Source organism: Chelon labrosus, assembly GCF_963514085.1.
Source record: "Chelon labrosus genome assembly, chromosome: 19".
Classification (NCBI taxonomy): Eukaryota; Metazoa; Chordata; class Actinopteri; order Mugiliformes; family Mugilidae; genus Chelon; species Chelon labrosus.
The window spans coordinates 17,266,567-17,285,397 of record NC_140352.1 but is presented as its reverse complement, the minus strand read 5'-3'; the positions used below and the strand labels follow the sequence as shown (position 1 = coordinate 17,285,397).

The 18,831-nt window shown below is 40.8% G+C and overlaps 1 protein-coding gene across 1 annotated transcript in view; it reads left to right on the top strand.

The window, feature by feature from the left end:
• snx29 (sorting nexin 29) overlaps positions 1 to 18,122 on the top strand; it is a 153,796-nt gene extending 135,674 nt beyond the window's left edge. Inside the window, exons 20-21 of the mRNA XM_084567879.1 lie at positions 5,907 to 6,046; positions 13,711 to 18,122. Coding sequence (XP_084424005.1) covers positions 5,907 to 6,046; positions 13,711 to 13,837 — 267 coding nt within the window. The 3' untranslated portion in view covers positions 13,838 to 18,122. The remainder of the gene's footprint in view (positions 1 to 5,906; positions 6,047 to 13,710) is intronic.
• The last annotated feature ends 709 nt before the right edge of the window (positions 18,123 to 18,831 follow it).

Here is an 18,831-nt window from a genome sequence, read left to right as displayed (position 1 = left end):
CTTGAATGGGGAAAAGCTGGCAGCAAATTCACTGAGCAGTTGTGGAGACCCTGACGCATATGTGACTGCTTTACGCTTCTCTTCCGTTGACAGCCCCCCGCTCCTGTTTATCTGCTCTCTCTGGGAACTAGCATTTAGTTGTGTGTGTGTGTGTGTGTGCATGTACTGTAGCTTTATATATATATATATATATATATATATATATATATATATATATATACAGTATATATATATATTTGTGCTGTGTGTAATGATGATCCCATATTATGCTACATTTTGTTGACAAAGACATATGAAGTATCTGTCTGTCCTTATGCTAAAATCCATATAATAACTAATAATATAATGATGAATGTAATGCTATTGTAGTTTAATGCATTTAAATATGTTATTTAGAAGTTGCTTAACCACCCACACCATGTTGCATCCACTCCAAAATCTACTGAGATCTGCTAAGTTAGATATCAGTTTCAATCGCATTACGGTACTGTCGCATCAAATCAGGTCAACTACATGTTACATGATCAAAATATATGTTTTGCATTTAAAGCGATGGTTTTAGCTTCAGCTAATGCAAGCTGTGGCTTCCTTTCCTTTCCTATCCTTTCTTTGAGTATGGCTCTCTCATTGTGGCTATCCAGTTGACATCTTCCCTGCAGTGTATAGTGCAGCAGTGGTCATGTTCCACAGACAGATAAAAAGAACCCATAGATAACCAAACCATAGTAAGTTATGGCAGCCGGAGCAAATTTGTGGAGAGCAGTTAGGTGGCTCTGGATGTCGGCATCTTGTCAGTGTCAGACACCAGGTAACTGCTGGCAAATTCAAAAATGGTCAAAAAGGAAGGAGAGTAAATGGAGGTGAGCTGAGTAGAGCAGTTGTTAACTAGCTAGCAACCTTCATCTGGCATGCAAAGTAGCCACGCCGAACTTAGCCTTGGTATATTTTAAAGGGGTGAGTGATTTTAATCTTCTTAGTACAGTCCCATTCAGTTGCCAGAAATTAGAAATTAGAAATTAACTAGAGAGACCAAATCCATTTGTATACCTGGCTGTGAGGTAGTTAATTTCTGCTGTAAAATTTGGCATGTTAACTAGAAGTAAATGGGGATTGACTCACTTTCGGAGATACCCTCAAGTGGGCATTGTAGGAACTGCATTTTTGTCACTACAAATTTAAAGAGTTAATTTCAGATTTCTGTGGCTTAACCGTTTTCTTATATGACAGAGAATATGTCAGAAAAGCAGCGTTCGATATCATCTCAGCTTTAACTCGTGTACGTAGAGCGGTTTAGCATCCTGCGGCTTTGTTCAAGGTGATAAACAGGATGTATGTGATTTATGAAGACAGCCCTTAAGATCCTCAGATGAAGCCTTGCTCACATACATGTCTGTATGATAAATAGAAATGGATTTATTTAGGCTCCATGTCATGTGAGTGAAGTAGGTATGGATAAGAAATAGAAAGTGAAGGGGGAGGACAGCGAAGAGCAGTGTTGAAATAGCTGGATGTGCGCAGACAGATGTAAGAGGACGGAATCGGCCTTGTACCAGCATCAGTATGCCACAGTAGTTTCTGCTCTGCCCTCTCGTTCCTCTGTGCAAACAAGAGACAGCACCTGGCCTCTTCAACTCCTCTCTCTGTCTCCACAAGAGGATGAATCTGTCATGATGTCCATTAGTGTTATTACAGCTCTGACATCCGTGAAAGCAGTCAGGGTGTCCCTTTATTGTGTTGACATAGCATGAAACCTGCGCTGGCATGCACAGGCTAATCTGACACATCAGATTTACCCGCTCCTACCCCGTCTGTTTTACCCCACATGCAGCACAGTTTACTTATCCACTCCTGCTTTACTAAACCCGCATACTTTATCCACTTCTTGGGGCTGCAGTGAACCTCTTATCTGCTCCCTCGTTTTAAAAGTTCTCTCTGGCCAAGTATTGCATATCATCGACCAACTACTTTGCTGGCTCCGGGGGTGAAATGTAAAAACTTCTGCACAATAAATATGCATGTGACGGCAGCTACTGTTCCTCTGTTAATGGAATATGCGTTTTTGGAAATTCTTGTCACCACCTGTTTTCACTTGTTGTCATACACGGCTTTATTTGGACACCGTGATGAACGCAAAGATACTGACACAGCACTGGGCTACAACACCATAAGTTAAAGTGCTAACGGTTGTCTTTAATTAGTTTCTAAGTGATGAATAAGTTGAATTCACAAGTTAACATGTGACACTGATGCACTGCTTACACTTTTCTAAGAGTTTTGGATTTGTTCTTCTAAGAGTTGTTTGTTGAGTTATAATCTTTCGGCATAGCATCATGACAGCTATGCGGTTACTTTGATGACTACAAAAACAAAGCTGCAGAAGACGCATGGGAGATCAAGACAGTGTTTTTACCTCTCACTTCAGAGACCTGAGCTTCATCTCAGACAATGTTTTTTATCCAGATCAAGTACTGATAGGAAGCCAGCGAGGGATCATTTTCCAGCTGCTGCATGCTGGTTAGATCTGATCACCATGGTTTGCAGAAATTTAAAATGTGGTCAAAAGAAACAGGTGGAGATTACTTCCTGCAAATCCTTCATCCTACTTAATGCGCTACAAAGGACACCAGAAAGAGTAACCATACATAAACTGACATCATTACCTTTATGTCAAACAGAAAAAGTGAAGGGATTAGGTTGCATACGTTGTATGGTTAAAGCTCACAGGTCCTTTGTATCCGTTAGTATCCATTGAAATTATAAGGGTCCTTATGATTCTTGAGTTTGATTTACACAAAGCCAGGGGTTTGATGCTTTCAGAGAAAGAAGGGATTTTTTCCCATGCACTTCCTTAAGTCCAAGCTTCAAACAAACTGAATATACAGTATGAAAATCAGCTTAGATTCAAGCACGATTTCCATTTTTTCCAATTTTCTGGTGTTGGGTCAATCAAAAATGTCATTCCATATACATTTCATGAATAATATCTATGCACTACAAAATTGTCTGGGGGGAGTAAATATCTATGAATCCGTCCTGCATTTTCTTCCCAGTTGGCACATTTCTCAGACATATAACACTGATATATCACTTCTCTTTAAATTTTTTTGAAAACAAATGTTCCCATTGGACTGGATTTTGACCATGTATTATCCAGCTGTAATTTAATACTCTGTTCATCAGTGAATTTGAGCCTATGAACTCCTGTGTTATCTACACTTTAATGAATAGGGTTTGAAATAATAGTTGTAATTTGCAGTATTTTTCAAGTTTCAAGTTATTTATACAAAGGTTGCATATTTCATATTACAGGTTCTTAATTCCTCTTGTCCCGTAGGATCAAATATGTATTTTCAGGCAAAACAATTAAATTCACTTGGGTCTTGGGATTTTAGATCAAAAGAGAAGCAGTAGTTTGAAAATAAAAAAACATGGGAAATGTTGGCTTCGTACAATGGCTGTTTGTTCCAGTCCCACACACCAGAGAGTGAGACGGAGCATTGCCCAAGCTTTGCTCTGAGCCCTCCTGGATGCTGATTAGCCATGCTAACACTGGCCATGTGGCTCTGCGCCTCTGCCTCCAGAGTCGCTCAGTGGAAGCTGGTCTGAATGTTCAGAACAAAATAAGCACAGATATTAAATAAAAAAAAATAAAATAAAAAAATCATCTTTTACTTTGAGTGCATACCGCTTCCCTTTCACTTTGGAGTATTTTAGGGGCCGATTAATGACAATTGTGTGACAATTCAAGGTGATCTTACATTTAAGTGCAAACAATTAGGATTTGCTTGGACTGTAGAAAAACTCTGAAGCATGCATCATTGACCCGGGCGGCTCACACCCTTTTTTGTCAGTCATCTTGATGAGCTACATACATGATTTAATTTGGTCGGAGACTTAGAGAAGCTACACTGGCACAGCCTACAATGGAAAATGAACATAACCAGTGGCAGCTCCAGAGATTTTCTGTTGCAGGTGCTATGGGGTTGCTCAACACTTAAGAGAAGGTGCTTTGAATTTTGGTTCGTTTCATTATGGAGGTCGCATCGGACCACCCGTGGTATATACACACACACTCGTACATGCCCGCATTAACTATACTCGTTCCACGAATATATGTAATAGTATTCAACACAAGGGCTATAGATACAACATACATAAGCCTGCCAGCACAAACAATAATGTCAGCATCCTCAATGGAAACCGCCGCCAGCGATTCTCCTTCGACTTCATCCGCTGGATTTTCTTGTTCCTGCGGCCCTGTGACGACGAGCGGTGTGTCTGCACCTTCACAGTCTCGTTTCCCTTCAGGTTGTGACTCTGAACATAGACGTTTAGGGAGCAAAAACCGATCCATTTTGGTGTATTTTACTTTGCTAAATTTCCAAACTCACTATCAAAAACAAGCTGCCATACGTTAACGTCAAAGGTTCACAGCACGCTGTGCCCATTGGCCAAAGAAGATCGCCTCTTTGGGCCTCGTGTTTTTTTAGACTAAAATATATTTTTTAAATGATTATTTAATTCCCTTTTTTTTTTAAACTACATGAAAAATACTATTCAGATAAGACATTAAAATATAAATATAAAAAGTCACAGACATTTCTTGGCGCTTGACACTTGTATTTTACTATTATAGTATATAAAAATGTACTACTAGTTCATAGATTGGGTATATGAGCAATGGACAGTTTAGACAAAAAAGTATGTACAGTCAGTATACACACACATACACAGATCAATCATAACATTACGACCACCTTCCTAATATTGTGTAGGTCTCCCTTGTGCCTCCAAAACAGTTGTGACTCATCAGAGAATGGACATGGGCCTTCTGAGGGTGTCCTGTGGTGTCTTGTTAGTGGGGGCCTTTGGGTCCTGTGGGTTGAGGGGAGGGTTCTCTGTGGATCATCCCACAGATACCTGATCAGTTTGGGATCTAGTGAATTTGGAGGCCAGGTCAACACCTTGTGCCGTCTTTCTTATTTTTTCATTGTTGTTATTTATATTGGTGGTTATCTCCTGTCAGTGGTTTTAATGTTGTGGCTTATTGGTGTATATACATATACATACGCAGATTCATTTTGATAATTTTTTTTTATTATTATTGTCTTTTGGTTATCATCACTACACATATATGACCTTTTTTTTTTCAACCACAGTGCTCCTGCTACTAAACTATGATCTTACCACGTTTCCTTTTCTCATTTAGTGTAGCGCCACAGAAACTAGATTTTTGATGCCAGAGCCTGATCCAATTAGAGAGTGAAAAAACTGGCATATTGGCCGTCATTCTTATTTATGTAGATTATATATTGCACATATTTACAATCTACAGCAGGCTAGATACCTCACTAACATAGCATTTGATAAGCATGTGTCATTAAGGTCGCTGGGGACAGAATTTTGCTGAGTACACTGAAAAGTGTAAATTATGGGGTAATAGTTAGTTAATTAGCTTTCCCACAATGTCTTTCACAAACTAGTTATACAACTTACTGTGTCCACTTAACTCTGCAACATCATCTGCTAAGCTGGGATTCTTGTGTTAAAGATAGTGCTGAGAGTATTGTCAGTATCTGTCAAATATCTTTGAGCATATCTGACAAAGTGCACACAGATACTGAAATATCCTTGATTTGTGGATATAAACAGCTGGTGCTATGGCCACACGTGAGAGAGCAGTAAGTGGAAAGTAGCAGGACAGCAGAAAAACAAAATGAGTTGAAATACCCATAATGGGAACAACAGAGTTACAGTACAGTTGGCATAAAAAACAATGGTAACTGCTCATTATTTAGTTGTTTAATCAAAACAGTTCATGTTGCAGCTTTAACCTCAGCATGCATTCATAACTGAGTCTTTCTTCTGTGTCTTTCTCCACACTGTTCGGCCCTCTCTGTCTGCAGGATGCCAAGTTCGTGGAGGAGAGAAGGAAGCAGCTGCAGGGCTACCTTCGCATGGTGATGAACAAACTGATCCAGACGCTGCCGGAGTTCACAGCCCGGCCCTCCAAAGAGACCCTGCTGTCTCTGCTGCCTTTCTGTCAGTAAGTGGACACACACAGGCATGTTGGATACAGAACAATAGCTTCCATATGAGCATGTGTAGTTGAGTGCGTAAGATAAGATAGGGAGTCAGGAAAAGGATGCCAGCACAGGTTTGCTGGTGTTGCATAGTTCCTGAAGGATGGCTGTAATGCTCTAGAAATTTGAGTGATGAAACAGGTAAGAATTCAAAACAAAAAGACTTTAATGTCTTTGTAGCATTTTATACATATTCGTAGACCTGGATGGTGGATTTTAGCTGTTTTTGTCAACAGCAAACTCAAATATAGTGAAATCCCCTTACTTACGCAGTTTATCTGTGCCTATTAAACATTTGACTGAATTAGCTGCCGCAACTGTTGTGGTAGTAGTTGTTATGGAATACAAACAAAGAGGATTAATGTCACTGAAACTGCCAAATCCCTTGTAAACAAACTTCAGCGCTTCCCTTCCTTTATCCACTCATATTTACACATACACCGTATATGTTCTCTCACACACACACACACACACACACACGCTTAGACTAGCAAGTGTGAAAATGTATGATGAGACCCACCTACTGACCAGGCTCAGTCTGAAATTGAGATGTTATTGCCAACATTCACATCAGTTTCCACTGACTGCGATCAGTCGGCATACGTGACATGTCACACTGGAGTCGTTTGGCAAAAGGCAGCAGCATAAATGTAGGTTTTTCAATTTGTCATCGTAGCGTCGTCCAAATAACTTCTATTTTTAAGAAAAATGCGTAATCCTGATGACAACAGGTGCAAGGTGTGTGTGTTGCTCAAAAAGGAGGGTCACAAACTGGGAAGTGGTTCATTTGCCGCATGATAGCAAAGCAGGAAAAAAGCAGAACTGTGATAGTAAATTCAACTAAATGTGTCTACCGATAGTGTGAGCTTTCAAGGAAGTGATCTCCGAAGTCATCTACATAATTATCCATCATTTGCTAACTGTGGTAACCATGGTAACGTCTTCAGCATGTGATGAAGATACATCAGACCACTTTATCCCCTATTTTCAAGGTCTACCTGTTCCTCAATATCGTTGGCTTATGAGGTCTGGATGCCGCCTCAACAGCTCGCATAAGTGTTTCTTTGTGTGAGCCCACGGGAGAAGATAAATTAACTCATAAGCTTCGTCAAAGTGCAGCATGATCTGCTGTCAGCACTGGCAGGAAGAGTACTTTTAACTTTAAAAGTAGCAGTGCTGAAGTAGCTGGACTGTAACCAAACACACACACACGCACACACACATTATGTATTATCTCATGCTTTGATGTATAACCATGACTAATGTTGCTGCTGGTAAAGACGGGGCTAATTTTACAGTATATACTGCTGGACAGCTTATTCTATAATATTGCATCATAATGTTTTAACTGACTATATTTTAACATTTGAATCTTAAAATGAATAAGTAATTAAAGCACATATAAATAGAATGGACTGAAATTTACTCAAATGATGCCAAGTAAACTTTACCTTACCTTTCGCCACTGGATGTTTCCTGTAGGTCCATGTACCTACAGTACATTGTCCAATGTATGAGTTACTGTACCTGTCAGTCTGTATGATTTTATGCTTAAACCTCTTGGCATTTTGTGTGAAATCAGAACTCACTGTTATAAAATATATCTGATGTTAGAGACTGACTAATGCAACCAACCTACAGATAATTAAGTGACATAAGACTACACATTGGCTTTAATTACAGAATGGTGTTCTAAATGCTCATTTTGTGATTGATATTATTTAATTATCATGGGGTGTTTCCCACAAAGAAAGTTCTTAAATTTAAATACATATTTAAGATATTAAAGGACCAACGTGTATGATTTAGTGACATCTAGTGGTGAAGGTCAAAAATGCAACCAAGTGGTTGTCCAGGAAAACCACCTGTGGTCGTTACTTCAACGTGAAAATAAACCCTCTCGAAAGTCAGTATTAGGTTAGATTGTTCTGGGCAACTGTGCTCAACAGTGACGGGTTGGTTACACATGATTATAAATGAATGAAAATGAGTGCTGCTGGGGGGGCCATAAATTCTACGCACTTTGTTTCTTTAAAGGCTTTCTTTTTAGTTACAGCGGGTGCTCAGGTTCAATAAGGGGAACTAATCAATTGGATATTTCAAGAAGCACTAAACCAAGCAAAGAGCATCAGTATAATCCATATTCTAAAGTAAGTAGAAATGCATTCAAATTGAAATGCCAGTCTCCTGGGGCAGTGGTCCATTGGAGAAAGGGTAGTTCATAGTTACAAAACCCCAAAACACAGGCCGTTCATTATTTAGTCGATCCTCAGAGGTTTAATAATCTCCTTCTCAAACCTCCGACCTGAAATAGAAACCTTTCTCTTGTACAAATGGCATGAAGTATTACTGTGCAGTAGCAGCATACTCTGACTGAGACTTCATGACTTCACCTTCTGCTGTTCTTCCTTGTTATTGAGAGTGTAAGATTAGCTCCACATACACCGTTACGTCATGTGTTTGTGATTTTGAATGCCTGCTTATGTAACATTTTCTAAGTACAGTATTCCAAGAGCACAACAGGGTAACCATTAATGTAGGAAGGTGGAACAAACAACAAGGCAACATGCTGAACCAACTCTGTTCTCCTTGGCGGTGTTAAAAAACATGATCAACCACCAAGATTATACCTCAGAAAAGGTTACAATTGAGCTGATGCAAATAGGAACAACAGCAGCACTATTCAGCACTCACATCCTGAGCATCATATCAGGTAACCTGTAGTGTAACTATATCTGCCTATGATGAAATTCAGCTGACAGAGAGTTGTAATTGCAGTGACACAGTCATTTTTAGCCGTGCGACTCCGAGGAATTGCAGCCGACAGTGGATCAACTCGGATCAGCATATCATAATGTCCCTTGCTCATGTGTGTAAAGGCGCGGTGCTTCTCATCAGTGTCAGTGTTGTCAACGTGTTACTAGGTCTTTTCTCGTCTGAATAGCATCTAGCTGCTAGCGTCTAGCGTCTTCAGTGAGGGATGGAAATGTCTGAATACACTGGTCATTAACCTTGTAATGTTGTGAAGGATATCAAAATGGAGAGAAGGGACATGGCTGACCTTAAATCAAATGTTTCATACTTAGGATTTTCACAGTAACCAATAAGAGAATGGATTCCACAAGGAGATGGAGCAGTTGTTGTCAAACGGTGGTAAATCAAGAATTCAAGGCTAATGTTAGCTAGGTGACGGATATTAAAACTGACGGTTAAAATCGCACCTCTAGTTCTCGCTGAAGAGTAGACACCCCAGCAACCCTGTTGACTGCATCTTGCCACATTTGTTTAGACCTCTGCTTTATTTATTTATTTATTTTCATTGTAAAGTATTATGAAGTTATGGCAAGTTCTTCTTCTTCATCATCATCATCCAGGCAAATCTTGGTACGTCACAGCCAGCTACTGGACTGGAGTGTGGATCGACGGATTTGCAGCTAGTCGTTGCGCCACAGTCTCTGTTTTAGTCTTTGTTTTGTTTGGATCCTTTAGCCTATGAAATCACGTGTTCGTTGCACTCATTTTTTCTAATCGTGTTGGTGCAAATTTGAGATCACAGATAAGACTATTTGTCATGTTTCTCCTTAAGTACACGATGCTCTCTTTAGTCTGAGCCCAGCTTTAGATTGTTCACTTTTTTTTTTTTTTTAATTGAATTATACAAGACAGCAATTTATTTCAAACGTCTCTATTTCTTCATTATTTATTCGCCATTATCTGTGTGCAGCCGGTTATTCTCTCAACTGCCATGACTGCACCAGATGTTATTGCTGGCAGATTTGTGACACAACAGCAAAGCCTGTCCAAGAGCGGAGAGACTCAAAACACAAGATGACAGATGGAAGCGAGTGGAGACAAAAATGACACGTAGGAAAGATAAAGGGGACTGAACGGTGAAGAGTGGATGTGAAGAAAGCTGGTCTGAGGCAGAGACTGAGAGGAGAGGAAAGGATAAAGGGAGAAGAGAAGGAAATACAGATTGGAGTTCTCACTCCAGACCTCCTACTGAGGCACTCAGAACATACAGGCCAGATGGATCTCAAAACTCCTTAATATTGCTGCAGTGATCTAAATGCCATATGAAAATACAGGGTTGTAGCTACACTAAAATGAATCTGAACACATTCCCTAATATACTATTATTCCAGAGCCTTTAAATATAAGCTTGAAGTTGAGTCATTCAGAAACAGTAACACCTCTAATCCGCCAACGGTGAGGTTTTGCCGTAACTCGACTCTCAGGCTGATGGGAGTTGACAGAAAAATCAGGGGTTCCCACTGCTGTGATTTTACTTAGCATTACTTTGACTAAAGCTCTGACACCAGATGTTTCTATGATCACGCTGATCTTTAACCGGACACCAAATTAACGTGAGAGTGGATGTCATCTATTTTTGAGATGATCAAATAACCGCTCCCAGGGGAAATAGGTTGTGTAGCTGAAATTTATCTGAGGTCATCATACTGTATGTACTGTATCTGTTGCAGTGTATAGTGCAGCTAAATCATCGTTATCTGTCTAAATGTGCGCTTTTATTTATTTATTTATTTATGTGCTCACTAGCAAAATTAGCATGCTGTATTGAGCATGATAAGCATTGTGAGAATATACACCGATCATGCATAACATTATGACCACCTTCACATCACACAGTTTGGGAACGAATGAATTTGGAGGCCAAGTCAACACCTTGTGCTGTTTTTTTTTTTAGTTGTTCCTAAACCATTTCTGTGTGTGTGCCTGTGTCAGGCTGCATCCTGCTGGGGATGCCTGCTGCCATCAAGGAGCGTCATTGCTATGGGGTGAGGGTGTCTGGTCTGGTCTCGGTGGGTGGTACATGTCTAAGTAACATCCACATGAATGCCAGGTCCTAAAGTTTCCCAGCAGAACATTGAATTGCCACAAGATGCTCAATGTTATTTACTTCACCTGTCAGTGGTTTTAATGTTATGGCTGATCAGTGTATGCATGCTAGTGTTAGCTCCTCAGTTCAAAGCTGTACGCAAGAACACTCTCAAAAAGCTGCTGGCCGTACAGGTCTAGCCTTGATGTAGTGAAGATAACCGGACTCATGCTGTCTACTTTTTTTATTTATGACATTATTTTGAATTTGAGAAACCAGGCCAGACATAGTGGACATGTTTACTTGTGCTGGATGTATACAGACCTCTATGGGTCTCTCTCTGAGCTTACATGCCTCAGTTTTCATCACTGTCACATCTCTTCCTAGATTTGCCACCACTTAGTGTTCAGCTCGACCTCACCACTTTTATGGATTACTCAGAACAAACATCGCACAAACTCAGTCTGAGCTGTCGTCTTATTGACCTGCCACATCAGAAAAAAAGCGTGGTGTAGACCTTTTTGTCACTGTCGAGAATACTTTGGCTTTAGAACAATAATGTAACCTTTTTATGATGTTCTCCTGAAACCATTTTATTTGTTTCTACCTGGATGTTGGTTTCACTTGGAGCATACTCCGTGTGTTTGTTGGCAGAGAACTGTTAATTATTTAGACTGTACTATTTACTAAATCCTACCTTTTGCTGTCATTGTGATGTATGCTTGCGTTTGTCTACCTGTTTCCTCTAATTAGCTTCTCTGCATTCAGATTATAAATACTCCAACTGGGCCTGGGAAAGTTATTATCCTGCAAAAATCAATATCATATCCAAATGGGGGACAAACACGGCAAACATCTATAATCCTAATTAATTTGCCACGTTTAGCTACTTTACCCAGTTTGATATGAATAAATGAGATGCCTTGCAGTTTCAACTCTGCATGCTGCCCTCAGTGTAGTAGAATTTTTTTTTTGCTGATATACTGTAATTCCTCTTCGCATCTCTGTGCTGCCAACCTTGGTCAGATTCAGGTAGTGTGACTGCATTTGATTGAACCTTCCTGCTGCGCTGAAGATATGGGAATAAGCGGCGCTTGAGCCACTGCTAAATGTGCACTTTGTGCCAGAGGAAAAGGAGTCATGTTCACCATACTAACAAACTTCAGGCTGTTCTTGCTTTAGCCTGTTTCGTTTTGACGGTTATGACACTGTCGCTTTGCGGTCATACATTTTTTATGCTTCGGCTTGAACCTCGGCTCAAGGTCACAGAGCTGAGCTGTAACTGTTTCTGCCTTTTTAAACATGACAACGCGTCTCTGCACTCACACTGTGCTGCTGCCTTAACTGCCATGCAAGCATATGGCTCACAGTGACACCTTTTGCCGAAGCGCCATGAGTGCGTTTATTTTTAGCGTGGATTGTCCATGTGGGAATCAAACTCCCTAACATGGGACGGCCGGGATGTCCCATCAAATCTTAGTCATACCTCTGGCAGTTAAGGTGCATCATTAAATAGGCCACTTGGACATCCAGAAAGAAATGCCCTCTGCGTCTTCACTACTTGTAATATTTATTGAAGCTCCCTTTGTCAGATAAACTCTTGAACTTGCTTCTACTATTACCCAGGCGTGGCTTCATCATAAGCAGCGGGTGAGAGGTCACCGTCTTCGGCGTGAAATCTCTAGAAGGAGAGCAGTGGAACACAAAGCCCCTCAGACAGCAAGAAAGCATTTAACTCCAGACATTCACTCTCCCAGCCTTTCATTTCCTCCCTTTGACAAGTGCCTCTCGTTCATCCTCATCATTATCAGATAAGACTCGGGGATCAGCGGTTCACATGTTTTGAAGACTGTCGCCACGGTAACTATGATGTCATCAAGTGGCCAGAATTATTTCCCGCTTCCTGGAAAATCTAGACAACAGAGATCAGAGTGAATAATACTTTGATTCCGGTCACGCTTTCCAGTGGACAGGGCCAAAGTAATGTCATCAGTGTGGACTTCTTGACACGCTGAAACGCTGTTGCTGCTCTAGTAAAAGAAATGCATTCAATCCATGTAAAGGATCACGTCTCGCGTTTGCATTTCCCAAACCAATAACACAAAAGAGAAGAAGTTAATGGCACCGTGTAGCTGCACTTTACACACGTAACCTAGCAGCTAAACCTTTGTTGATGACGAGCACGTCCACTTTGTAGTAGTATTTTCACTTTGTGTAGATGTGCAGTCCTGGATGCTATAAAGGTTTAATTATCTTACATTTTCCCTCATCATTCATGACCAGACACAGTGTTTTAACCAACTTATTAAAAAAGGTAACAGCGGTGTACTGAGCTAGCTAGCTGATGAAATATTCCAGTGACAGCTCAGTTAAAAACTCAAGAGTTTTACTAGTTTGACTGGTTAGAAATGTCTTGAAATCAAGAATGCCTTGTTTATGAAATGACTTAAAATCCAATCCTGTTATCAGCATAGTAAGGTAGAAGCTTAACAAAGTAACTAAAAGGAAGCGTGCTGTCATCTAATACATTCATGGGCAATTAATGTGGAATGAGTGTTTCAAGTTATTTGGTTCATGAAAGCATCCCTGTTTGCCGTTTTAACTAATGTCTGGGTTTTCATGGAAAAAAAAATGTCCTGTGGCGGAAGGGAAATGTTGCATTTAGGCCAACAGATGCAGCATCACTGGTGCGTTTGAATAATAAACCTGCTAATAAACTTCACCAGATGTTCGTTTAAAGTACATGGCTTTCTCCTCCATCTCCTCCCCGCTGTTCTCTCTCATCAGAGACACGCCACAGGCCAACGACGGCGGAGCCAAGACGCCCAGATCCAGAACTTCATCCCGCTTCCCCAGACTGGGCCGCAACCGCAACCAGGAAGCCAGACCTGAGCCCCAGAGCGGTGACCTTTAACCCCACAGCCTTAGAACTGATTTTGTCTGTGTAGGCTGGCAATTTTCCAGTGTGTCTGGACTGTGACACACTCAGGCTCGCACAGTGTGTGAGGACATTTGGGGTTGTCTAATGGACCTTAAAAGTGTTACAGATAAAAAGTCTCAGTTGAGGGACGGAGATCGATGAGTTTGCGTTGCAGGGCTATCTTGGAGAATATGTAAATGTTTCTGTGTGTTGTCCAGCTGGGCAAAGGATCAATGACTCCCCCGACGCTGCTTATCGATGGACCCAATCATACAGCACCTCTTACCTCACTGAGAGACCAAAAGACTCCTTTAACTGCACATGGACTCGTCTGGACGTTATCTCAAACACACTGAGATGAAGGGGACATACATGTTTTTTTTCTTAATTTTGTAGTAAAAGTGGATCATGGTCACAGTGCCTACAGTGTTTTGTAGCTGCTTTCCTGCTCTGGGTCGGGAGGGAAGGGAATGTGAAGAGGTGAAGATCGGGTAAAAAAAAAAAAAGTCTACTCTTTGGGAACAAATGTTTTTCAGTTAATGTGTCAGCATTATGGTGCCATTACATTTTAGACGACAATGATTCACAATCACGGGCGTGGACCACCAGACAACGGGCATTCCTCTTTCCTACTTCTGTTCTTACAGTGGCTTTTATAAATGACCTGCAGAAAGTGTAACATATCTCAATGTCACCAGGGATACAGCGATTATTAAAAATCAGTTTAAAATTCCACACAATATGCTTACAAAGGCTTTGGGGTTAAACTCAATTGATAAAACCTTGACGACTCAGGGACTGTGTAAAAACTATTGGAGGTGACTTAGAAAAAAAAAAAAAACACAAAACACATCCGTAATATCTGCAAATGTAGTACGGTTTGATTTCACAGTTGATGATTTAACACATATCAGTAAGGATCCATTTATATTTATGTTGTGTGACATATCAACATATTGTTTGGCTGTGTGTCCGAACAATTAAGTCTTACAATATAACATATGTAAGACATATGTCCTCTGCATGTATAAAGGGTCCAGCTTTACGACTCTTATGAGCACACAAAAACCATCATTTGCAACTTTTTGAACTAACATTTTGAGTCTCCCTCAAAGAAAAAAAAAAAAAAACGCTCCACTTTTTTGTACTTCTAATAATTTTTGGACAGTCCCTAATTGAGAAATTCTTTCCACATATCCAGTTGTCTTACATTCAAATAATTGTTGTGATGTTTATGAATTAAATTTGTGTCATAAATATTGTTGAGAAGACAGAAAGGGAAATATTCTATCACTATTATTGGTAAGCTGTCTTATGGACGATTTACCCCCCACTGCATCGATTAAATATGGGTCTTTGCCAAAGGTCGGATGGCTGTACTGCAAAATTCAATGTTTATTGATTGTTTAGTTAATGTCTCTTAGCGGGATTTAATGCAGCATTATGCTGCAAATGAATGTTTAAAAAATGACTAAACACTTGAAGGAAAGCTGCTTGTTAGAGTCCAAGGAGAGGGCCGCTGAGCATCAAGTGTGTGTAAAACAGAGGCTCATGCATATGTATGCCTTACCCAAGAATAGGCAGAGAGACTGCATTCAGACGAGGAGTGATTGTGTTAGAAAGGCGTCGGAAAACTTGAATCAAAGGGTCGGCTCGCGAGGCGGTAAACACTGTTCACCGTCCCTGATGGGAGGTGAACAAACGAGGCTTGTATGTTTTAATTAAAAGTTGTTATTCTCACACAGAAATGACCCTCGCACGTACTGAGCCACTGGTGAACACTGCACAATGTCGTCAGGAAACTCTCACAAGGATGCCATCAATTAAAGGTTTTTCCTCAGAGTCTCTGGGAGCTTTTACACAATGATTCAGATAATGTGTGGTCAGGTGATAAAACGTCAAGCTAGAGAGGATATTTTAAATCTTTTTTAAAAACACACATTTGATACATGTTTTCTCTCGGTTTTACATGTGGCGCTGCTATTGCATTCTGTCTATAACATGTGTTGTAACTTAAACATGAATTTCTATCAAGACTATTCTCTGCTGGAAACTGGAATTGATGGTATTTTAGGTTTAGCGCTGCCTTATATGCATTAGAAAAATCAGCCAACAGGATCATACGACTGTGTACTCTGTACCGCTGGCAAACAACAGTGTCACATAGTCTCTACATTATTACAATAAAGTAGCCTTTTCATTGAGAACAGTGAAGAATGGGATCAGTTTGTCTTAGGTGCCAACATAGACTGTAAAAAAAAAAAAGAAGAAATGGATGATGCGTCACATAGTTCTGCTTGACTCACTGGTTTTTGTGTTTTTTCCTACTCTCACGCTTCTACAGGACTTCTTCACAGAGTGGTTGTCGTGGCAACTGTCAATCATCATATCATCATGTATTTTAGTGTTTTAGTTTGACCCAGGTCTCATCCACTAACACGGAGGAGGTGGAGCTTATGACCTATACTGCTGCCAGCCGCCAGGGGGAGCTCCACATGCTTTGGCCTCACTTTTGAGGAGCTGTCGTGGTGTTGACATTTCCTACAGTCTATGGGTGTCACAGGTGGGTCTGTCTTCTCAGCACAAATATACATTCAGTGTACAGAACAATACCAATAACTGTGTACAGGAGCACTCAGAGAAATCTATCCACAAAAGAGCTGTCCACTGATTTAGCATTCCTGCACTCCTGTAATATTGTTAGTTCTGCCTGGTGCCTACATTACCCCCAGTGCAAGTCAGTTCCTGACAGGCAGAGATTTATTGTGAGCTATGCTATTAGGGGCTAATGTAGCCACTTGAAGAGATGAACAGATGTCACCCATAGTTTTCCTGAAGAGTGGTTTTGAAGCACAATATGGTAGCTCAGACAGCTGACATCTTGCCATCCCTGCTTATTCAAAAATGGGCAAAGAGGTGGAGGATAAGTAGTGAATGATGGCAAGACAGGAGGCTAGCAACATATGAATACGCCCACCTGTCACTTCACCACCAGCTAGATCCTTATTTATGCACAACTTTATGAGTAAATCCTGCCCCACATAGTCGTCATTAATGAGGACGTTATCTATAGAGATTGAAAGGATTTGTTTCTTATACCAGACTGTAAACATGTTTATTTCTCCTGTAAAGTTTGCCATTTGAATATGCAGATTTATAGAGAATGACTTATTTTTGGAACCAGCTTCAAGTGGTCATTCATGGAAATACACTTATGGCACTTCCACATTGGCGCCAACCAACACCGACTCAAGTGACTTCACTTTAATCACTTTATCAGGTTCGGTTTTCGTTTTTTTTCCACATCTGCAGTAGTGCTTCCCAAGGTAAATTCAATGTGTCAGAAAGGTGGAATTTCCCTTTAGGAAAGCTGGAGGAAACGTCCCGTGTGGAATTTATTCGGTTGTTCGATCAATACTCAGTTGCTTTACTGGGGAAAATTCACTAAATACCTTTTGTTTTGGTGAGTAACACTGAACTTTTACTTACAGGAAAACTCAACTCGAACTTTACACCTGAAACGTGACCCTTCTTGCCCTGCAGGGATTTCTTTTATTGGAGGTATTTTTCAAAAATATCTCCGGTGCTCTTTAGAAATGCACCAAACAGGCAACATTTATTGATGACAGCAGGAAAATAAATGCTTGTCGGCCATGCAGCAGCACTCCTCGGTGCTGGGAGGTTAAAGTTCACATGAAATAATTACAGACATCAGTATTCTCTCAAATGGCTTTATCTCCTTCCTCCGTAATCTTCACACGTGGGACGAATCGACTCTCACTGTACCGTGGCGCTGGCTTATAGAGATGCAGCCAAAGCCCTCCTCTTGCAGTGTGCCTTGTCTGTTCTTGTGTACTTCCTTATCCATGCCTTAGTCAGCAGCCAGGCCTTATCTATCAGTGTCACAGTGAAGAGAAAGTGAATAATAAAGTACGATGTGTGCAGTACTTACAATACCAACGCCTCTGTGTCAGTGTTGTTGTTGTTAACTGTGCTGCTCGCATTCATGGATGAAGGCAAAAGCCCATTACACAATTCTGCAGCAATGGTAGGCCTTGTGTGTGGATATAACCGTACGTGTGTGCGGACCAACAGCATGTGCGCACGATGCAATTGAAAAGGAGTCTAGGTGTGTGTGCTAAAGCGCGTCTGTGCTTATAAGATGAATGCATCAGCACTTGCATTTTATTCTGCTTATGAGCTGTGTGCCTAAATGGATAATGGATAGATGGTGTGAATTTTTGAAGCGTCTGTTTGCTGAATGATTATTTAACCTTCACTGCTTCACTAAGTAGTCTGGGAGCTTTTATTCAAACTCACCCAGCCAGTTTGGAAAAAAATAGTTTGCTGGTTCTCAGCCACGTTCTGTCGGCAGAGAGAAAGGAGGAAGAATGGCGAGGGTGACAAAAACTGGTGAGAAAGTCGGTAACACGTCCGTTTAGGATGTGCATGGCTGCTTTCGGCAATGTTAAACGACACGCACAGGATTGCACACAACCCGGCTGCATACAAGCAAATTACGCCCCAAGTGCAGACGCGATTTCTATTGTTTTGATGGAATAGAAAAGTTTGAAGCCGTAATTTACTTTGTATTGGAATAACTGACAGGAAGTGAAGCAGATGTGTAAAGCAAAAATAATCTTTTTACTCTCACAGCCAGTCCGTGCAACGATCCCGGTTTAAGAGTCAGTGTATGAATAAATCTGCCATGTCTCCTGTCCTCACCCCGTCCACTCTTTCTTTCTTTCTTTCTTTCTCCCATTGTCCTGCCTCTCCTTTAAGATATGGAGCTCCGTCTTGGCTCGTTTTACAGGGCCGCACGTCATTACCGAGCTCCTACCTTTGTGCGGGGAGCATCAAGGAGACGGCGACCCTGGTTTAAACAAGGTCGCTGTATAAGCACCGCTACTATCTCCGCAACGCACAATGCCCACTTGGCATCAGGACTCATGTTTGCTATAATGATAAGGAAGAGGCTGACGTCTGCG